This window comes from Kalmanozyma brasiliensis (assembly GCF_000497045.1).
Source record: "Kalmanozyma brasiliensis GHG001 unplaced genomic scaffold PSEUBRA_SCAF10, whole genome shotgun sequence".
Classification (NCBI taxonomy): domain Eukaryota; kingdom Fungi; phylum Basidiomycota; class Ustilaginomycetes; order Ustilaginales; genus Kalmanozyma; species Kalmanozyma brasiliensis.
The window spans coordinates 310,989-330,896 of record NW_015961949.1 but is presented as its reverse complement, the minus strand read 5'-3'; the positions used below and the strand labels follow the sequence as shown (position 1 = coordinate 330,896).

At 57.9% G+C, this 19,908-nt stretch overlaps 8 protein-coding genes across 8 annotated transcripts; 2 read left to right on the top strand and 6 right to left on the bottom strand.

Annotated features, from left to right (window-relative positions):
• Positions 1-167: 167 nt before the first annotated feature.
• PSEUBRA_000768 (uncharacterized protein) lies at positions 168-3,284 on the bottom strand (the record flags this gene model as incomplete). Its single annotated transcript, XM_016434084.2, has 1 exon — positions 168-3,284. One exon carries the CDS (start codon positions 3,282-3,284, stop codon positions 168-170), a length of 3,117 nt encoding a protein of 1,038 aa, XP_016294540.2.
• An 879-nt stretch (positions 3,285-4,163) lies between these two features.
• Positions 4,164-5,771, bottom strand: PSEUBRA_000767 (uncharacterized protein; the record flags this gene model as incomplete). Its single annotated transcript, XM_016434088.2, has 1 exon — positions 4,164-5,771. The coding sequence occupies one exon, from the start codon at positions 5,769-5,771 to the stop codon at positions 4,164-4,166; it is 1,608 nt and encodes a 535-aa protein (XP_016294539.2).
• Positions 5,772-6,342: 571 nt separating this feature from the next.
• On the bottom strand, positions 6,343-7,239 carry PSEUBRA_000766 (Ribosomal protein L14b/L23e; the record flags this gene model as incomplete). Its single annotated transcript, XM_016434087.1, has 2 exons — positions 6,343-6,539; positions 7,026-7,239. The coding sequence occupies 2 exons, from the start codon at positions 7,237-7,239 to the stop codon at positions 6,343-6,345; spliced, it is 411 nt and encodes a 136-aa protein (XP_016294538.1).
• Positions 7,240-8,486: 1,247 nt separating this feature from the next.
• Positions 8,487-9,941, top strand: PSEUBRA_000765 (F-box domain protein; the record flags this gene model as incomplete). The annotated part of the gene is made up of 1 exon (XM_059464448.1): positions 8,487-9,941. The coding sequence occupies one exon, from the start codon at positions 8,487-8,489 to the stop codon at positions 9,939-9,941; it is 1,455 nt and encodes a 484-aa protein (XP_059321080.1).
• An 86-nt stretch (positions 9,942-10,027) lies between these two features.
• PSEUBRA_000764 (Methionyl/Leucyl tRNA synthetase) lies at positions 10,028-12,214 on the bottom strand (the record flags this gene model as incomplete). The annotated part of the gene is made up of 1 exon (XM_016434079.1): positions 10,028-12,214. The coding sequence occupies one exon, from the start codon at positions 12,212-12,214 to the stop codon at positions 10,028-10,030; it is 2,187 nt and encodes a 728-aa protein (XP_016294537.1).
• A 637-nt stretch (positions 12,215-12,851) lies between these two features.
• Positions 12,852-13,498, bottom strand: PSEUBRA_000763 (Mitochondrial import inner membrane translocase subunit Tim16; the record flags this gene model as incomplete). The annotated part of the gene is made up of 2 exons (XM_016434076.1): positions 12,852-13,406; positions 13,496-13,498. The coding sequence occupies 2 exons, from the start codon at positions 13,496-13,498 to the stop codon at positions 12,852-12,854; spliced, it is 558 nt and encodes a 185-aa protein (XP_016294536.1).
• A 537-nt stretch (positions 13,499-14,035) lies between these two features.
• PSEUBRA_000762 (Ribosomal protein L3) lies at positions 14,036-15,157 on the bottom strand (the record flags this gene model as incomplete). The annotated part of the gene is made up of 1 exon (XM_016434085.2): positions 14,036-15,157. The coding sequence occupies one exon, from the start codon at positions 15,155-15,157 to the stop codon at positions 14,036-14,038; it is 1,122 nt and encodes a 373-aa protein (XP_016294535.2).
• Positions 15,158-16,700: 1,543 nt separating this feature from the next.
• On the top strand, positions 16,701-19,238 carry PSEUBRA_000761 (protein of unknown function DUF676, lipase-like protein; the record flags this gene model as incomplete). The annotated part of the gene is made up of 1 exon (XM_016434101.2): positions 16,701-19,238. One exon carries the CDS (start codon positions 16,701-16,703, stop codon positions 19,236-19,238), a length of 2,538 nt encoding a protein of 845 aa, XP_016294534.2.
• Between the last annotated feature and the right edge of the window lie 670 nt (positions 19,239-19,908).

Sequence of the window (19,908 nt, the reverse complement as noted above, 5' to 3'; positions counted from 1 at the left end):
TGCGAATAGACGGTCCGTGGTCTGAGTATCTCAGAGCGTGTGCTGCGTCGACGTGGGAAGAGCAAGAGTGCAACTTAGCAAGCAGAATAAGTCCATGGCGCAAGTACAAGCCTTGCAGACGAATATGATTTCCGTGTCTGCAAACAAAACGTCCGTCGTCACGCATTCTACGCAACCTCTTCTGTGCTCTCTCCACTCTTCCCTGCCGTGTCACCTTCTGTCGCTGGCGCCGATGGTGGCTCGACCTTGTCTGTCACCTCGAACTTCTCCTCGTCGTCAGCGGGGACAAGCGAGGAATCCGAGTCCGTATCGCTACCGCCTGTATCGCCTGCGTCCAGCGCGCCAGATCTTGAGTCCGACGAAACGCTGCTCGTGCCCGAGCCTTCCGAGGCTGCTGCAGCGGGTGCCTCTGAAGTTTTTACCGCATCGTTCTCCTCCGTCGCCGTGAGTATTGTTGAGCTCGTCTCGACTGGGGGATCCGACGCCTCCTTCACCACCGCCTTCCCCTCGGCCTCGCCCACCTTCGACCCCACCACCGGCACAGGCGACTCGGTCATCTCCCCCCTCCCCCTCTCCCCCATCACCCCTGCCCCTCCAAACCTTCCCCTCGAACTCTCCTTAGCATCGCTCCACTCCATCTCGTCGCTCGTATCCTCCCCTAGCGGATGATGACCCTCGTCCCACCCATCGATGTCATTCTCGTTGATCCGAATACAATACGGTTCGTCCTCCAACTCCTTTCGGTGCTCCCTCAACCACTGGTCATCGAACAGCTGTCTCGGTAGCAACTTGCCATATAGCTTGATGGGGATCGGCAGATCTACCGGATCATCGCGTCTCCAGCGGGCCATCTGCTTGCTCTTGCTCACAATGTCTGCCTTGTGATACGCACGAGTCAGATGCTTGTTCCTCCACCTGGGCGTCACGGCTTCCCAACCTTTGGCGATGCGCAGCTTGCGCAGCCGTTGACGCTTCCACTCGCTCTTGGTGAGGCCGTGCAGATCTTCGTCGCTGGCCGCGTCGTCCGAGTAGGCCCCTGGGACCAGGAGCTGCTTGGGTATCGCATGGCGCAAGCGGCCCGCACCGATCTCGCGATTGCGGCATTTCGTCTTGGCCCGCTCGACGCCACGATACTTTTCGTGCTTCTCCTTGTCCTCCTTCTCAGCCTGTAGGCCCGTTCGGAGCGACATACGGAACCCGGATCGCGCAGAATCCATCAGGTCCTTCGCTACGTCTTCCAGGTGATCCCGATCGATGGTGCCGGGTACAATGGCATAGGCTTCCGGCTTCGCCTCGACCTTCTTGGACCCCTCGGTGACAATGGCATCGATGAGCGACTGGTTGGTGCGGTAGAAATCCCGACTGGTGAAGTCGACGTGGAAGATGTGTGTTGTGATCGGCGGTTGTGCTACTGCTCCTGGTGGTAGGGAGGCGAGGATCTGCTTCTCTTCGTCCGTCAGGTGCGGGTTCGGCACCCACTCGGCGACTTTGTAGGTGCTGCGCAGCTTGCGGAACTCATCCGTTCCCAGCCAGCGATACAGATGCTCTCTGAGGTCGCGCAAGAGCTTGCGATTTCGATAGCGCTTGTCTCCTTCCTGTCGCAGACCCACACCGAGGGTGGGGATACGCTTCGACGTATCCGCGCTAGATAGCTTGGAGCTGGAGGCGATGTTTCTGTGACCCTGCCTGGAGTCGGAATCTTTAAGCGGGACCGTGGATACTCGACCGGGACGCGACGACGATGGTTCAGCGTCGTGGGACAGGGCCTTGAAAGGGCCGGCCTCAGCACTGACGTGGGACGACGAACCGATGGTCTTCGAGCGGCCCTGCTTGCGCTTCTTGCGCGCGGGCTCGGAAAAGTGATCGCTGTGATCCGCCTCGGGACTGTCGTCTCGTGCGTCCGGAGAAGCGCGAGTGTGGCCTGCAGGTTGGCTCGATCGTTCCTTCTTGCTGTTACTCTCCACTGGAGCATCGAGCATCTGCTGTGCCACGGAGCCAAGACCCAATGCATCGAGCATGGTCGGCGTGATGCCCAGCGACGTCAGAGCGGCAAGGGCGGCAGCATTGGTAAGCGGAGCGCCGTTGACAGGCAGCGACGAGGAATTGTTGTTGCTCCCTCGGCCGCCATCCATGCCAGACATGCCTGCACGAGCTTGATGCTGCTGATGAGGAGAACCTTGGCTCAAAAGCGCTTCGAGGCCCTGCATAGAGGTAGGCAGCGGCCCGCTCGTATTGCCATTGGCGAGGGACTGGAACAGGGACAGCGCACCTGCGCGGCTGGTCTGGTCTGTCGTTTGCGACAGGTATTGTGCGAGCAAGGCAGGCAAGGCACCCGCGCCCTGCTGGTTGTTGCCTCGCGCTCCGATATCACCAGAGAAGCCGCCGTTGAAGGCGCCAGGTGCACCACCAGGATCGTTCGTGTTGCGCGCGCCGTTCAAGTTGAACATGCCGTTCGGATTGAGTGACTGCTGGAAGCCAAGACCGAGGTCGAAGGGCAACCCTGCCGTATTCGACTGCTGTTGTTGCGGTGGCATGCCAGGGCCGGGCAGTCCGAATCCGCTTAGAGCTCCGAAAGGATCATTCCCTGGCGGTAGACTCTGACCTGGCAGCGCCCCACCGAACAGTCCCGCCATGTTGTTGTAAGCAGGCGAGGTAGACAGAGCGCGAAGCTTGGAGACTCCTTGGTCCAGTTCCGAAGCTAACGCTTTCGAGGAGCGCTCGAGCATGGACAAGACATTGCGAATGTCACCTCTGTCCGCCGGAGTTGCCTGTTTGGCGTTGTGCAAAGATTGCGAGAAGCTCGATATCGAAGACTGTGCATTGGAGAGAATCGATGCATGCTCTTGTAAGAGCGAGGGCTGAGGGCTACCCCCACTACCGAGTAGTTGTGCGAGACTTTGCGGTTGCTGGAGCTGTGTGTTAAGATGGGCGTTGCCTGGTTGTGGGCGAGACGAGGGTCCCGCTGGATTCTGCTGACCAGGTTGGCTCAGGTGCTGCTGCGAAGACTGGCGCTGCTGTTGCGGGCGTTGTCGCGACTGCTGTTGGCGCGACGACGGACCCTCGGGCAGCTGTGTAGGTTGGGATTGTGGAGCATGAATCTGCTGGCCGAGTAGACTTTGAAGACCAGGCTGAAGCTGTGCGTGCAGATGCGGTGGTATAGAAGGAGGGGCACCTGGCTGAGATGAAGCAAGCTGACCGAAGAGCTGTTGCATCTGCTGCTGTTGGTGCGGCTGCAGCAGCTCTGGCGGGAGCAGATTGAGCGCAGATGTGAGGTCCGTTGGCATTGAAGAATGTGGCAAGCCAGTCGTAAACAGTCCCCCTTGATGCGCGCTAGAATCGTGACTCCCGGATGGCTGGCCCAAGTTCATTGGGATGTGCTGCGTCGATTGCTGCATCTTGGGCAGAATGGATGGCAGCAACACGCGTATCGTGCTGCTGCTTTACGAGGTCTAGCTGAGAGATGCAGGAATTGCTCGAGCTGCTTTGATCGGTATGAGGGTCCAGCGTTCGCCGGTGCAGAGGTGGCTTTCTGGTAAGCTGTGTGATAGCTGATAAGAAGTGTTGGTAGTCGTTGCTGGTTCGGGTTGCAGGAGTTGCTTGGACTGCCTGCGAGCGTCGCAACTCGCGCTTCAGCACGGTGGCTAGCTGGTTGGACTACACCACGCGGCCTCGACGACTAGAGCAGCATGAGATGGAGCAGAGGAAAGGAGCAGGTAGCGTCAACGGTCAATTCTCTCTTAGGGTTTCGCGTTTTTCCGTTGCAGGACGGGCAAAAGGCGCTGCTCAAGTCCGCCAATTCGGATTGCGGAGTGAGATACTGTAGTCGAGCTCGAGATTTTAGCCGCGGCTGGCCTGGCACGGGTTGGCTGTGCCTCAAGACCAGGACCCTCGAATACACCAGCTCGTGGTCAGTGGCCCCCAAGGGATCATCATCCTCGTGCTCAATGGTACACGTCGATCAAACCTTGACGAGAGCGGGCTATCGGATGGCTGCGAGACTCATAGGCAGCACGACACCGTCCGAAGTCAATCTGCGATTTAAGGCTTGAGCAAATGTGATGCTTGCAGGCTCGATTTGTGTGCTATTGTTGTATATGCGATGCTGTTCCTGAGTCGAGAAGGTATGGTCATTCTGTCTGGCAAGAATGCAGTCAGAGCAAAGATTACGAAAGGAGCTCCCAGGAACCTTCACTGATCCCTTCCACCCTCTGTCGAAAGTCCCACAGTCGATCCTTGAGTTTGGCCCACATGGCCTGATTGCCACGTGTGATTGTGAGTCGAAAGTTGGCGCCCAAATCAGCTTGACGCTGGGCATCTCTGGCCATCTCCAAGCTTGCTTCGAGTCTTTGATCAGGCACGTCTCGTGTTGATTCCGCGGGACAGACGCCAACCCCGTTCGACTTCCGGCCAGGGCCTTCAAGGCATCTGCGAATGAGCATCTGCTCGATGTTGGGCACAGCTGCGAGAGGCTTGCCCTGTAAATCATCCACAATGACTCTGCGCAGCGCCTCGTCTTGCAGTATGCTAGCCAGCGCATCGCAAAGATTGAGAGTAGTCAGGAATGCGCTTCTCGTCGCCGGGTCGTATGAGTACGAAGCTGAATGCTGGTAGCCGACATTGCCATTCTCTCCGTGAGCTCCCGCTTCTCGTTGCCGTTTGGACGGAGGAAAGGGCGGCGTCATCATGCACAGCGATGCAAACGTTGTCGAGATTCGGAGCCGACGTATGGGCGAGTCGCGCAAGCTCGCGAGCAGGCGCAAGATCTTTGGCGTATGTCCAGGTGTCGAGATATGAACATCGAGCTCCTGTACGCGATGCCAGATGAGCATTCGAGGAAACACCTTGAGATCCTCATGCTCGAGCAGAGGCAAGCTCATCATGATGCTGAGATGAGTGGGTTGACAGCCCTGCTGGCGTCTTGTGATGCGTCTCGTCGGCGTCAAATGCGCCTTGTGCCGGATGGTGACGGCACGAGTGCCTTGCAGTCGAATCTCTGCTTTGAGCCATCCTGGCATGTCGTCGAGCTCCTCTTTGCTGAAGAGGTCGTCTGCGTGGGCAGCTTCGGGCGGAGCCGGGTGAGCTGCGTCGTTTGCATCATCGATCGTCTCGTCTCCGGCGTCGACGTCTGCGTCGCCCATCTCTCCCCACATCTGGACAGGTTGAGATGTGCCGAAGCGGTATCCTTCCCTGACTTGACCAGGATCTCGCAGAAGTGCCATGGACTCTGCGCGCCAGAGGGACAGATGCGTCAGTGTCGGTCCACAGTAGTGGAGCAGTCGAAGTAGCTCGTGGTCCCATCCTGCTGAGAACGACGTCAGAGCTGAAACGTCGTCGAGGGAAGAGAAGAGCGCCTGGGTGTAGCCGGCAAACTGAGATGCTGGCTGGGCTTTGACCGACCGCGAGTACCACTTGCGGAACTCGCGTACGTGTCGAGGCAGGATGATGACCGAATACAGCGCCTCGAACGCCCAATGGCGCATCAATCGGCTGACACCGCTGATGCGAATCAGCGTCCTGTGTGCGATAGGATCGCCAATCACGACGCCTTGCTGGAGGTGGCGCACCACACGCTCCAGCACCTCTGGCGGTAAAGAAGGTTGAGGTAGCAGGCTCGAGTAGTCGGCATCGGTCTTGCCAAGCTGCGCTAGGATCGTACCGGCAGGTGTGTGCAGGCTGAGACAGGAGATCTGCTCCTGAAGGGTCGTGTGGCTTCCGTTGTCACCCCCACCCAGCCCAGCTGCGTTGTCGCCATTCATGTCTGTCGATGACATGGTTGCGATCCTGAGCCCACGACGTGTCTGCTTGCAGCACGCTCCTGAGTTCAGGACCTGGTCGGTCTTCACGTCATGGCAACGAGTACCTCATCGAGTCCTGGGAGAGCTGCTCGACGGGTGTTTGCGCGAGGGTGATGGCAGGACGGTAAACTCAGGTGAGCTGGTTGTGTCCTTCTCCATGAAGTTTTTTGGCATTAAACCTCCACAACAGGCTGAAGGCTTGCAGATCACGTCGCCGGATCTCACGAAAATTCGCCGAGCGTCACGCAGCACGTTCAACTCGTTTGAGAAAGCTTCCTAGCAGCTCTTGACTCGCACAGCATCTCAAGCAAATGGACAGACACGCGATCGCACAGCGACATTTGGTCATGTCAAGGAGCATGCTGTCATTTTGGGGGTGGAGGGAAGTGAGAGTAGATCGTATATGAGGCGATGAGAGCGTGACGACGAAGCACGCTTGACGTGGAAGGAAACTACGCTCGCCGATCGCAGCGTGCGCGATGTGTGTGTGTCCGTGGTGTACGGTATGAAATACAAGATGCGAGATGAGGAGGGAGAGGGGAAACGCTTAGACGACGGTACCGGCGTTGGAGGCAATTCGTGGCCAGATATCGGCGCACTCCTTGGCAACGGGACCAGTGATGGCGGAGCCCTTCATCTCACCCTTGGGGTTGACAATGACACCGGCGTTGTCCTCGAAGTAGAGGAAGACACCGTCACGACGCCTCCAGGGCTTGCGCTGGCGGACGACGACAGCGGGCATGACTGTGTGGGACGAAGAAAAAGGGACGAGGAGTGTCAGTCGACATGTTCGTACACGGAGGCGGATGAGAGATTGTCGCGGCTCTCGCATCGTCATCGTCGCCATCTTCGCATTTGCCTTCGAATGGCTTGCGGAACAGGGTCCAGTCACCGCCAAATGCGGACTCCTGATTCAGGCTGAACCGTCCGTGTCGTCCGAGCCTGTATCTTGTAATCCACAGCTGACCAAAAACCCATTCTCCATCTGCAGCTGAACGGCGATGTCCACTCGCTGTGTCTTCTCCTAGATCATGCCTTGTGTCCCTTATTCTCCCTGTGCTTTCCCGATCTGAGACCCTTCTTGGTCTCCAATGATAATCTGGGCTGATCGTGCTCCAAGTCTCTGCCTTGCGAACCTTCCCTGCTGTAACTCCATGCGTTGCTGCTGACAATGACGACGATACCCAGATGCTACTCTCTCCTTTTGTGTGGTCGAGATTGAAAACTTACCCTTCTTTCGGAGCTCGGGCTTGCCCTTCTTGACGGAAGCGACAACCATGTCACCGGCGGCGGCGGCGGGGAGACGGTTAAGACGAGCACCAATGCCGTGGACGGCGATGACGAACAGGTTCTTGGCACCCGAGTTGTCGGCGCAGTTCATCACGGCACCGACTGGCAAAGCCAGGGTCATTCGGAACTTGGTACCAACAGCGGCCTTGGACATCTTGAATCACTGTGAGTGGTGAGGTGGGAGGTAGCAGCAAGGTCGAGAGATGTTTAGCGAGGCTGTGCGATTGTGCAAGAGGTGCGAATATGGCAGGGTGCAGCTGAGGATCCGAACAGTGTTGCGATGTCGGAATGTCGGAAGGAGAGGATGATGGATGCCAGTTGATGTTGAGAGTGTCGTAAGGGGCAAAAGCGGCGGTGAAGATGATGTCTTTGTGCGGCTCGACTTGGGCCGTCGAATCGACTTTCTTCCTCTGGAAATGAAACTTTGCTGAAAGTCGAGGTGTGCGATCAAACGCACGACTTCCTATTGTTGGTAACTGCGGATGCCTTTGACGAAAGTAGAGAAGCTGGGCGAAGCCATGTATGGTGATGCGTTCTTCTGAACTGGATGTCGAATGCTAATGCGTGCTGTCTCCGGTTGCTAGTAGACTGAGATGCTGATGCAGATGGTGCTCGATGCTGGCTGTTGCGTCCTGTCTCAATGTCGCAATAGATCCGAATCCTGCAGCGTTGCCCTGCCGTATGTGTCGGTATGACTTACCTTGATGGGGTTGGTGGGTGGTGATGGTGAGGAACAGCTGTGACCGAAATCTCGAATTGCTAGCACCCGTCGAGGGCGGCCAAACTAGCTGCTCTGCGCTGAGCCTCGAAGAACGACAGACTTGCGAAACCTGACTCCCTGACGCGAATCTTGGTGAGGGTCTGCCTCAGATTCAGACAGTACGCACTTTCAACTCGCTGCCACCAGCACCACTGCAGTTGCCCGCAGCAGGAGGGTCTGCGTAGCGGGAGCGTCGACCTCGAGGCTAGCGCACAACTTTGCCCAAATTGATGGCGAGACTTCGGCCGAACTTTGCCAGAGCAATCACGTGTCAACTTTCGCAGAAAATCACGTATACATCAAGTGTCGGTCAAACATTAGTCAAGAATATCATTCACGCAATTATCTGAGATGCAGCCGGTGTAACATTCTCGCGTTTCATGGAGCTCAGGGTCGCGACGTCTCACTCATGGCGGCGAGGTGAAGTGGAGCACACTGCTCTGGTGCGTCCCAGCTACGATCTGCAAGCTGTCCTGCGCTTTCAACCCCGCGCGGTGCACCTCTCTGGTCCCTGCATGACAGCTGCTGCAGCGCGATCTTGAACATGTCAATCGTTATCGTGTCCAGCACCTCCAACACCGTCCCTCCCTGCCTCTATCGACAGACAGCCCACACGGCATCACCAAACCAGCGCAGCAACGATGCTCGACAGACTGCCCCTCGAACTCCAAGCGTACATCCTCGTCTTCCTCCCCGCTCAATCCCTCGTTCGAACGCTAACCCTCACGAACCACCACTTTCACGACCTGGTGGAAGCGCACATCCAACGCTACTGTCTACGCTACCTCGGTCTTGGCTGTCACTCTGCCGATCCGGACTCTGCAGCTGTACTGGAATTTGAGGCGCAGCGACCGATCGATACGGTGACCGCAAAGCACGTGTTGCACTTTTCGCACTTTGCAGCGGTCCACCCATCTTCTTACAATGCAAACCTGCCGCCGTTGTCGAGCGCGGCGGTGTTCAGTTTTGCCACGGGATCGAGCAGTCGAGTTGCGGTCAACTCGGAGCGATTGAGGGGGAGGGGGAGGAGCGAAGTCTCGGTGGGGGTGGAGACGGAAGGGAGGCTAGGGGTGACGCCGTTTCAGCCGTATCTGCCGGGGGTGCACGAGGACGATCGGGCGAGAGCGGCGAACCAGATGATCGTGTCGAGCTCGTTGGATCTGGACGAGCGGGTGTCGAGGACATCATCGGCGGCGCAAAGTCGATCGAGCAGCACAGCGAGCACTTCGAGAGCAAGAGCAATTGCACAGGAGATCGCGCAAGCACCCTTCCCCTTTTTGCGACAGAGCATCGAGGCTGCCAATCGACACGCGATGCATCGTCCCTCGAGCAGCACCGCTGGATCCACGCCGAGCGCAACGCAGGGGCTGAATGAGCCACTGGACGCATACGACTGGGCTGGACCTCCTGGCACCCGAGCCACCTCTACCGGGCTCTCCTCACGCAAGGCGCAGCGCGATAAACCCGCATGCTACGCCTTCCAGCTCGACCCACTCGACTCGTTCGAATCGCTCATTCTCACCCTCACTGCGCGTCGCTCGGTGCCAGACGCGGCCGCGGCGATTCACGCGATTCTCCGTGGCGAGCCATCGTCCTCGCATCGCCTTCGGTACTCCAAAACCCTAGCGGAAGGTCTCGATCGGGTCTTCCGGGACTGGTTCCGACCCTCCCCCTCCCCCTCCCTCCCGGCCGAACGCACGCTCGAATTCGATACGACCTCGTGTACACTCGCGATCCAACCCCACGCCTCGCCCCTCGCAGCCAGCGCCCACCCTGCGCACTCCTCCTCCTCGCACGATTACTTGTCCAGACCACCGCTCAGCACGCAATATGCCAATCTAGCAAGCAACGAGCGCGTCGAGCTGACATTTCACTGCGAGACGGTGCGCATCAATGCCGCCCGTCTGCTCGCTACCCTGGAGCGGCTCGAACACGATGTGCTGGCCAACCAGGCGAGGAGCAGGTTGGCACTCAAGGGTTTGCCTCGGATCGTCGCGGGGAGTGGCGCGCGCGTACCCTCGACCGCGTGGACGGCAAATGCCAGTACAGGGTACTTTATGATCTCCCCCCTGCCCACCGCTGTTCAGGAGGGCTGACGCTCTCAACCAGCATCAATCGCATGGGGTCCTAATTCAAAGCTCGACATTGAATGCTGTGTATTGCGATGTGTGTCACTTGGCCTCTACTGTCCACCCTCGACCTCGATCTTGGCCAAACTGGCCGTGAGCTCCTCCATCTCCTTTTTCAGCGCCAAATAGCTCGCCAGCTGCGCCTCGACCTGCTTCTCCAACCCCGCCCGATCCTCGGCCTCGCTCGCCGTCTTGACTCCCTCCTTCAACTGCTTGAGCGTCTCCGCCTCGTTCGCCACCTTGGCTTCCAACTCGATCAGCTCCGGCGTCTTGTTCTTCACCTGCGGCTTGGCGGCTTCCGCCTGCTTCTTGGCCGCTTTCGCCGCCTTCATCGCCTGCTTCTTGCTCAACTGCGGTTTTTCCTCCTCCTTCTTTTCGCCCGATCCGCCGAACTGGACGCGCCATACGTCCTCCTGTTTCGGGTCGATCTGCTTGAACAGGTGTGCGGCCTTGCCGATCTTATGTCCGGGAAGCAGGTCGATGTAGAACTTGGCATCGTCCGGGATGGCGCGCGGGGGCGCATCGAGCTGCTTGAGAATCGCATCCGACGTCTCGGGCATGAACGGGTGGATCAGCGCCGACAGCAACCAGATCAGGTTGAGCGCGACAATCATCACCTCGTCGCAACGCGCGCGGGACTCGGTGAACAGCGTGTTGTCAAAGTGCGATTCCACCAGGAAGACGTTTCCGCGTGCAGAGAGGGCCATCATGTACTGGAGACCCGATCGGATCTTGACGGCTTCCATGGACGAGATGTACTGCGCGAGGATGACATTGACATCCCGGGCGAAGCGCGAGATGACGCTCGACGACGCATCGTCCGCCCCGTCGGCGGCTGCCGTCACCGCGCCCTCCTTGTACGATCGCAGTTCCGAGTCCGCGGGGATGGCGGGGATGACGTAGTCGTACTTCTTCATGAAAGTCAGTACACGGTTGCAGAAGTTGCCGAGATTGGCCAGCAGCTCCGAGTTGTTGCGAGCGATAAAGTCACGCCACGCGAACTGGCTGTCTGCGGTCTCGGGTCGGTTGGCCAGCAAGTAGTATCGCCACACTGAAGCCGAGAGACCCAGGTCGCGGGCCTTGTCACCGAACACACCGATGTTTCTCGACTTGGAGAACTTGCCGCCCTCGTACTGCAGGTACTCGGTGGTGTTGATGTGATGCAGCAGCGTGTACGGATCCTTGCTGCCGATCAAGCAAGATGGGAAGATGACCGTGTGGAATCGAACATTGTCCTTGCCCATGAATTGATAGAGCTTGACGTTGTCCGGGTTCTTCCACCATTTCTCCCAATCGTCCGTGTAGTTGGCCGTGATGCTGGGGTACCCAATGGGAGCATCGAACCAGACGTAGAGCACCTTGTCTTCCATGCCCTTGATGGGCACGGGCACACCCCACTTGAGGTCGCGCGTCAGACTGAAGGGCTTGAGACCCTCCTTGAACCAGCTGTCGGTGATGAGCTTGCCGTTGGAGCTCCAGCCTCCCTTCTGCGCTGCTTCCCTAGCCCACTTTTCGGTCAATGGCTGAAGTTGGTCGATTCGGATGAACATGTGCGAAGAGTCTCGCTGGACGGGAGGTGACGAGCAGAGCTTGCATCGGGGCTTGACGAGCTCGACGGCATCGTAGAGCTGACCGCACTTGTCGCACTGGTCTCCCCGTGCATCGTCGTAGCCGCAGCGTGGGCACTCTCCTTCCACATAACGGTCTGCCAGGAAGCGAACGCATTTCTCGCAGAACAGCTGTGTCATGACGCGCTCCTCGAGGTAGCCGTTCTCGTGCAGCTTGAGGAAGATGTCCTGTGCGATCTCGGTCTGCTTGGGTGTGGTGGTGCGGCCAAAGTGGTCGAAGCCGATCTGGAACCATTCGTAGACCTGAGCGTGCAGCGCGTGGTACTTGTCACAGAGCTGCTGCGGTGTCACTCCATCCTCCAGCGCCTTGGTCTCGGTGGCCGTACCATACTCGTCGGTGCCGCAGATGTAGAGAGTGTTGCGATTCCTTGATCTAGAGTAGCGGGCGTAGACGTCGGCGCTCAATGTGGAGCCAATGATGTTGCCGAGATGAGGCACGTTGTTGACGTAGGGAAGGGCTGATGTGACGAGGACGTTGGGTTCGCCATCTTTTGGCAAGATCTTTTCGTTCTTACGAGCGGTCTCTGTGGTGACCTTCATGAGGACCGAGGCCGCGTCGTTGTGAGCCCGTGTCTGGGACACGGGCAATGCTACTGGGAAGGGGGAAGCCATGATGTCGTGTGCGGGTTGGCTCCGAGAGTCGAGGGCGGAAGCAGATACTGTCGGTATATAGCTCTATCCAGATGTAGCTCGAGCCTCGTGTCGAGGTTGCACGTATCGATGCTGATATGGATGTGTTGGTCGAGGATGAAGATGAGTGTGGCTCAGTCTTGAGCTCGCCAAAATTAAGGCTTTTTGACGAAAGCTTCCAAAAAGCAGAGCGCAGGCAAAATAATGGCGCAGCAAAGGCGGCAGCTGACTCGATGTCGGATCTGGCCCATGCTGAGCCCTTTGTCAAGCATCAACCCATCACAGAATCTCATCAGACACCTTCGAGGCGGGCCAGAACATGCGCTTCTCAAGGAGTCTAGTCGTCGCAACGTACTCTGTAGGAGTGGTCTGTCATTGAATGTGGACAGCGATCATCCTATGCTGTCAAGTCGAATATGCTAATGGTGAATGGTGGAGGAACAGATCTGAAGATGCGGATCCTCGGGCTTGAGACCTTTTGAGTGTCCATACATTGGTTGCAAACAGCGGTCGGCGAGCTCGTGGAACGACCATGTTGCGGCCGAAAGTTGGTTCGCCGTGTGCGAGTAGCAAATGGCAGCGTGAAGCTGTTGGATGGTGTGTTGCTGAGTCTAGCCTATCATGGCATCTTGTTGGCCTGGTCTGCTTTGCCTTCCGCTGCAGACGCATCTGCTGCCCCTGCTTCGGCCTCCTTGCCTGCATTGAGAAGTCCCCATTCTGCCTCGATCCTTTCGCGAGCTCGTACCACCTTGCTCTGAATATAGAACGAGCCGGCTCCGCCACCCGTCTGGCCCTTTGGTGCTGGCGGCGCGTTGGTCGCGAAGAGGTGGTCGTAGTTCTTGACCATGGCCTCTCGGACCTGGTCGAGTATTGACTTGCCCTCGCCTTCTGTTGCTGCCGCTGCTGGTGCTGATTTCGAGAGGCCTGCCGCCGAGACATCTTGTTTGAGGTTAAGGATGAGCTTAGCCTCATCGAGCGTCATGCGGTGCGTTCTTGTCAGCTGATCCGAGGGTGATGCTGCCGAGCCGGATCCTACACCTGCGGCGCCTGCTGCTGAGGCCTCGACTCGACCGGCACGAGCATTCCTTCCTGCTTGTCGACCGGCTTCTAGGAATGCCTTGCCGACGATCTGTGTTCCGACGAAGAGGATCTGTGCCAGGGCTTTGGGGAGAGACTGTAGCGATTGAGAAGGTTCGAAGAGCGGATGCGACGTCAGATCGTCCGAGCAGCACAGCTTCTTGGTGTAAAGAAGGTTCTACATACCATCTTGAGCTAGATTGGGAGCCGCGTGTGAGAAGGAGAAGTCTTGATTGGGGGTCGACAGCTGCCGAAGTGGAGGTCGGAAGACGTTGCTGAAGTGCGGACGACGAAGCGGCGACACTAACGAGGGCGGACGAAGATGATTGGTAAAGCGTCGATGAAAGCAGTCAGAGTGTTGATGCGAAGATGAGTAGGAGTCGATGGTGTCGAGGAAGAGCGATGATGCTGATCAAGGGATGGTGGCAGCGTGATGGTCAAAGGGTCTCAACGCTGTCTCGTTCAAATTTAGGTCGCTTATAGAATTTCTCGGAAGCTCAAAAAAAAGCTCCACCCGACATCCAATCTCCTTCTCGATACTCGAGGCTCACGCATGTGTTCCTCTGACAAGGCTCTGATAAGGCTTCGCCTTCAGCGAATGCTCTACGTTGGAGAGGGGGAGGGACATTCTCAGCTCACGCGACAGTCGACAGTAGAGTGAATGCAGAAATGCAATGATGTGTGTGATGCTAAAGTACAAAAGGAAACCCAGAGTCAGAGATGCGATCATGCCTTGGTTGCCGAGGGAAGCTGTGTGAGTCCAATCTCGACAATGGCAGGGAGCTTGTCTGCGATGGCCTTGGTCCCCGCTGGGAAAGGCAGCTTGTCAACACCGGGAGCCAGGTAGATCGAGTCGGCCTCCTTGCCGGACAGCGCCTCACCGGTCGGCAATCGACCTCTCCTGTACATCTTCTGCCCCTTCCAGCTTGGGCGGCGAGCATCTTGCAGGGTTACATTGCCGCCTTTTGGCCCTGGCACGTTACCCTTGACGTAGACAAGGTCGTTCTCTGCGTCGACTCGGACAACGAGCAGATTGTGGATGGTACCGTGCTTGTTACCACCCATTCGGCCTGCCATCTTTGTACCGGGCCAGACACGACCGGGGTCCTGGTTGGCACCGGTGGAGCCGTGACTACGATGCGAGATGGAGACACCGTGCGATGCTCGCAGACCGTGGAAGCCGTGACGCTTCATGACACCCTGGAAACCGTGTCCTCGTGTGATGGCACGGACGTCGATCGATTGACCGGGAACAAAGTGGACTGCGGACAGCTTTGTGCCGAGTGGGACGAGAGCGTCAGATGTGACGGGGAACTCGCGAATGATTTTCTTGCCCTTTACGATGTTGGCCTTCTTGAGGTGACCCTGAATCTGCTTGGTGACCAGGTTCTTGTCCCAGGTGTTGACTGCGGCGACCTGGAGGGCTTTGTAGGAGGACTCGGTAGCATCAGCGTTGAAGCCGATGTGAGCCGAGACTTGATTCGAGTGGACCTGCAAGACAGTGGCAGGTATCCTCTCACCATTGGGAAGGAAGAAGGAAGTCATGCCGCGCTTGACAGCGATGAGGCCGACACGCTGCGAGGTAGGCTTCCACGATGACTGATCCTGCACAGTCTCTGCCTCCTTGATCTGTACTGCAGCAGGCTCGACAGGAGCCGCTTGTGAGATACGAGCTGATGTATGCAGAAGAGATCGAGAGCTCGATGGGTGCGAGCTGGGAAGGGGAGCGAGTTGAAGGTTGGCAGTTGCAGCGGTGGGAGCGACTCTTGGAGATTGCAAGGTCAAGCCGGCCAGTCGTCGTTGCAGCAGACGGCTGGCAGCTTTTGAAGTTGAGAGGCTAGCCCGCATATCTACGATGAGCACCGCTATGCGGTGGTGTATGCCGAGTTGGATGGTACAGGTAGCTAGGATAGAGTATGCGATGAGGCAAAGCTCAACTCTGTCTGGCCAACAGCAGCCGAGCTTTTCTTCGCAAGCTTCTGATGCTCAGGCTCCAAAATGACATGAGCCTTAGTCATTCCATTGTAATTTGCAAAAATCTGTGCATGGTCTGACGATCTCACAACCTGGTGATTTTAGCCGGATGCCTGCCAACGTCCTGCGCTGCAGCTGCAGTCACCTTTCTCGAGGATCGTGCTGGTCGAATCTGCGCTCACTGCAACGCTTCCTCCAGTGACGCTTGTATCCTCGCACTCGACCTAGGCTTGCTAGTTTGAGCCCTATGAAGCGTGACTGAATAGAGGATGCATCTCGTGACCTTGCAGATTGGATGACGCCGAGCACCGGTGAGCACCCTGATGACCCTGGCTTGTTACACTTGCGGAGATGGGCGACTGAGACATGAGGCGAGGCTGAGGGGGGAAAGAGAAAGCTCTATTGAGAGGGGCAACACGGGGAGGGTCCTGACCAAGCTGGCTGACTGACTGTGACGCGAATGACGACACACGCACGTTGACAGCCAGAAAAGGGCCGCCGAAGTGTCTGATTTTCCCCCCAACCCAACAAAGCGGTGTTATTGTTCTGCCGGTGAGCCTCACCTCGTTGTACAGTATGCCCTTGGCGGAACTCATCGCACACCGACACAAAATCAGCTCAGACTGTCAGCGTCATGCTGCTGCATTATGCTGATGCTTGCTCCTGAAAGAATGCGTCGATGTAGCGACGATTGACGACCTTGAAGCGAGGCTGCACTGGCACCCCACGTTTTCAAAGAGGGGGGCAGCGGTGAATTTCAGACGGCATAAACGTGGAAGCGACGCGCGACTGTCGATCTCTCTTGTTTCTCCGACAAGGAGCGACCCATTCACCGTCGGCTCCTTGTCAGGGGTGCAGTTTGGTGCCAACAACAGCCCCTTCTCCTGAGAGCCATCTCTGGTCGTCTGATGAGCCATCTTGGACACTTGCAGAGGGACTCCTATCTCTGCTCACCCTGGCTTGTGATGCTTGTGCGAGGGGAAAGGGGCGAGTTTCACGGTCAAATGAGCATGTACCACTGCAACAGAGCTCTAAAATGAAAATCACTCACTCAGCCCTCACAGCCGAGCCTCGAAAACAAACTCAAACACGCCGCTCAGCACCCGCACTCCGCTCGCTGCTCCACTTTGAGACGTGGACAGGCTGCTCCTCCTTGAATCGACGTTTCCTCAGCGCCTTCATCCTCACTCACTACCTGTCACTATCAACAAACGCAGTCAAGTTCTCCTACATCGTCCGCGACTCACGATAGGAGCATCAGCAAGACGCCCGGCACATTCCGCACCGCATTCCCTTCAAGTCGCAGACGCTCACTCTCGTTTCACTCGAATGTTCTAGCGGGCTCATAGCGCATAGCAACCTCGGCAGCCTCAGTTCGAAACGCTTTTATAAGGGGACTCGTGCGGACCGCGCCACAATGCTGCATCCGAATGGCACCGTCATGGACGCTACCATGCGATCCTTGTTGCGAGAGCGTCTTCAGACTTCCATTGACGGCGTCGCCCGCGGTGCCGAATGCTCTCGCAGCGTCGCTAGCCCCAACTCGCTCCTACGCTCAAGAGCTGGTGTCTTCGCTCTGATCTGCTGGCTGGCAGCTTACTCGTGCTCCTCGCCTGCGCCTGCCAAGCGGCCTACAAGCACAAGACTTCGTTCATCCTCACCGGTCCGGCCAAATGCCTCTGAGCGCATTCTCGCCACTGCCATCGCTCCCGCCGCATCAACCACTCGCGGTCTCACAAATGTGCCTCGCAGAGCAGCAGTGCTTCGAAGCGTGCACACCTCGGCTCGTCCAAGAACAAGTCACAATTTGCCCATCGCCGCGCTCTCGCAGACCGCAACCTCAAACTTGGCCACCAAAGAGCCCCTCTCCGCAGCAGGACGAGCTGGCCTTAGCTCCCTCACACATCCCTCACCACGGCCCGACTCATGGCTCGACCGAGTAGCCAACTCTCTCGCCTCCCTACTCAGAGCCTCGGAGCATCACGCCGAACACAACACCTCGCGCTCCGATGCACCACCTCGCTCCCGACAACGCAGTCGTGGAATCGGCAAGATCCACAACGTGATGCAAGACCCCTCCGTCTACGATCCCATCGTATTGCCACGGCACCCCATCGTCCTCTGCCACGGCCTCTACGGCTTCGATGTCCGCGGTCCATTCCTAGGCCTCGAGATCCACTACTGGGCTCAGACCCTCGACATCCTGCGCAAAAAGATGGGCGTAGACGTGCTCGTCCACGGCGTCCCACCCACGGGTTCCATCAAAGAGCGCGCCGAGTCGCTCCATCAGTTCCTCACCAGCGAAGAAGCCGGCGTGCGGGGCAAGAAGCTCAACTTTGTCGCGCACAGCATGGGCGGTCTGGACGTGCGACACCTTCTCAGCCACATCCAACCCAAGCCGGAAGACTACGTTCCCGTCAGCCTCACCACCATCAGCACACCTCACCGCGGCAGCCCCTTCATGGATTGGTGCAACGCCAACATCGGCATTGGCAACGACTACATCGAGCAGGCCATTCAAGAAGCGCGCAAGGAACGCGCCCACCTCGCCGATCGTGAACCACCGAACCCTTCGCGCACTCCCAAAGTGCCCTATTCGCTCAAGTCCCCCCTCTTCACGCGCCCCAAGCCGCTCTCCGGCTCGAGCGCGGCCAAACGCACTGGCGGCAAAGCGGAAGAATCGTCCACCGACAAACTCTTCAACGCCGCCTCCGATGTCGTCTCCTCGCTCACCTCTCACACCTCCTCCACCTCCACCTCGGACGCCGCCGCCAGTGACGCCGCAGACAAAGTGAAAGCCGCCGTCAAAGCCACCTCCAACCCCTCCCTCCCTTTTGGCCTTTCATCCTTCCTCGGATCGCTCACCACGCTCACCGGCTCGTTCAGCTCGTACATGCTCTCGCTGCTCGACACGCCCGCCTACGCGATGCTCTCCACGCGCTACATGAACGAGGTGTTCAACCCTTCCACGCCCAATGTCCGTGGGGTCAAGTACTACAGCGTTGCATCGCGCACGCCGAGCCTTGCGATCTGGCATCCGTTGTGGTTGCCCAAGTTGATCTTGGATGCGGCGGCGGAGAGTCGCACGGTGGGGGGTGAGATCGATGGCAGTGCCGACGCGCTCGGTGGGGCTGATCAGGGCAATGATGGGTTGGTGAGTGTCGAGAGTGCGAAATGGGGCGAGTTCTTGGGGGTGATGGAGGGATGTGATCATTGGGACATGCGAGGTGGGGGGGCTCCGAGGTGGAGGCAGAACATCAACCCTTCCACGGGGAGGCCGTATCCGACCAAGGCGGTTCCCAACGAGGCGACGGGCAAAGATGCCGGGTCGAATTGGATGGACATCAACCGGCTGCTCTTTTCCAAGTCCCAGACGGATTCACAGCCAACCGGCGCATTCCGGTCGTTTCAGCAGCTGGCCGAGTCGGAGGGGTGGAACGGCGTGTCGCTCCGCGATGAGGAGAGTGCGGACGACTTCGACCTCCGCCCCGCCGATGAGGGGGACGAGGACAATGGTGCAATATCCTCCTTCCACCCGCAGCACCAGGACGATACGCTGGTGCACGAAATCGCCAGTTGGATCTCGGACCGTCTTCCCTTGGGCAATGCCGAACGCCGCGCCATGGCCGAGAAGCGCGACAAGCTCATCGAGGCGACGGGTCTGACGCTGTACAGCCCCTCCAAGACAGATGTCACTCCTGACAAGGGAGGTGAATCGACGGGCAAGACCAATGGGCTCACCGAATTTGCTGGTTCGAACAACTCTTCGTTCACGACACAGCACGCGGCGCCCTTCTCAACCACCCAAGCCGCCCCAGCCACCGCATCTCTGGCCAAAGCAGGCATCGAGGAGATGAACGACGATAAACGCACGACCAAGAGCAACAAGGAGTTTACCGAGCTCGAGAGGTTCTGGATCGCCCTCTGTCGACATTTGCACAACGAGGGGCTGTAGCTTTGCTCTTTATACCAAATACGTGCTGTCGTTTTACAAGCACAGATCAATCCCGAGTGGTCGCGAGGGATGTGTGTGAGACGGTTTCACGGGTACTGTGGGCGAACTCGAGACCTGCGCTCAAAGCGGGTGCTGCTGACTCTTTGTTGGCTTGCTGACGCTTTGAGAAGCGTCAAGGGTCGGATTCTCCAACAGCTCCCGAGGCTGGGGGATGAGCGACCTACAGCTGATCACGACCTGCCACGCGAGCCGAGCACAGCAAGACACCTGCGAGGAAGCTAACTGACCACCTATCCTCCGTCGCTCTCCAGCGACAACCTGACCGATGGCAACCAGCCTCGAGAGATTCGCTCACAAGCCAACTCCGTCGTGAATGCTGACTTGCCTTGCCCTCGTGCTCGTCCTCGGAAATCCACTTCGGCTGCTGCTGCGGATGAACCGACTCCGAGGCCGATTTTGTCCGTCTCATCACTGGCTGATCCTTCATCATCCGTTCAGACATCACACTCACGGACATCGATTGAGTCGGAAAGGGAAGAAAGTTACGAACTAACTACATACGAAGTGGACAACCTAGACCGTACCCAGCTTTACGTGTTGAGACCGAGGACCAGGAAAGAGCCTCTAGACAAATGGCGCTTTCCTCCGGTGACCTCGGTCAAAAATGGGG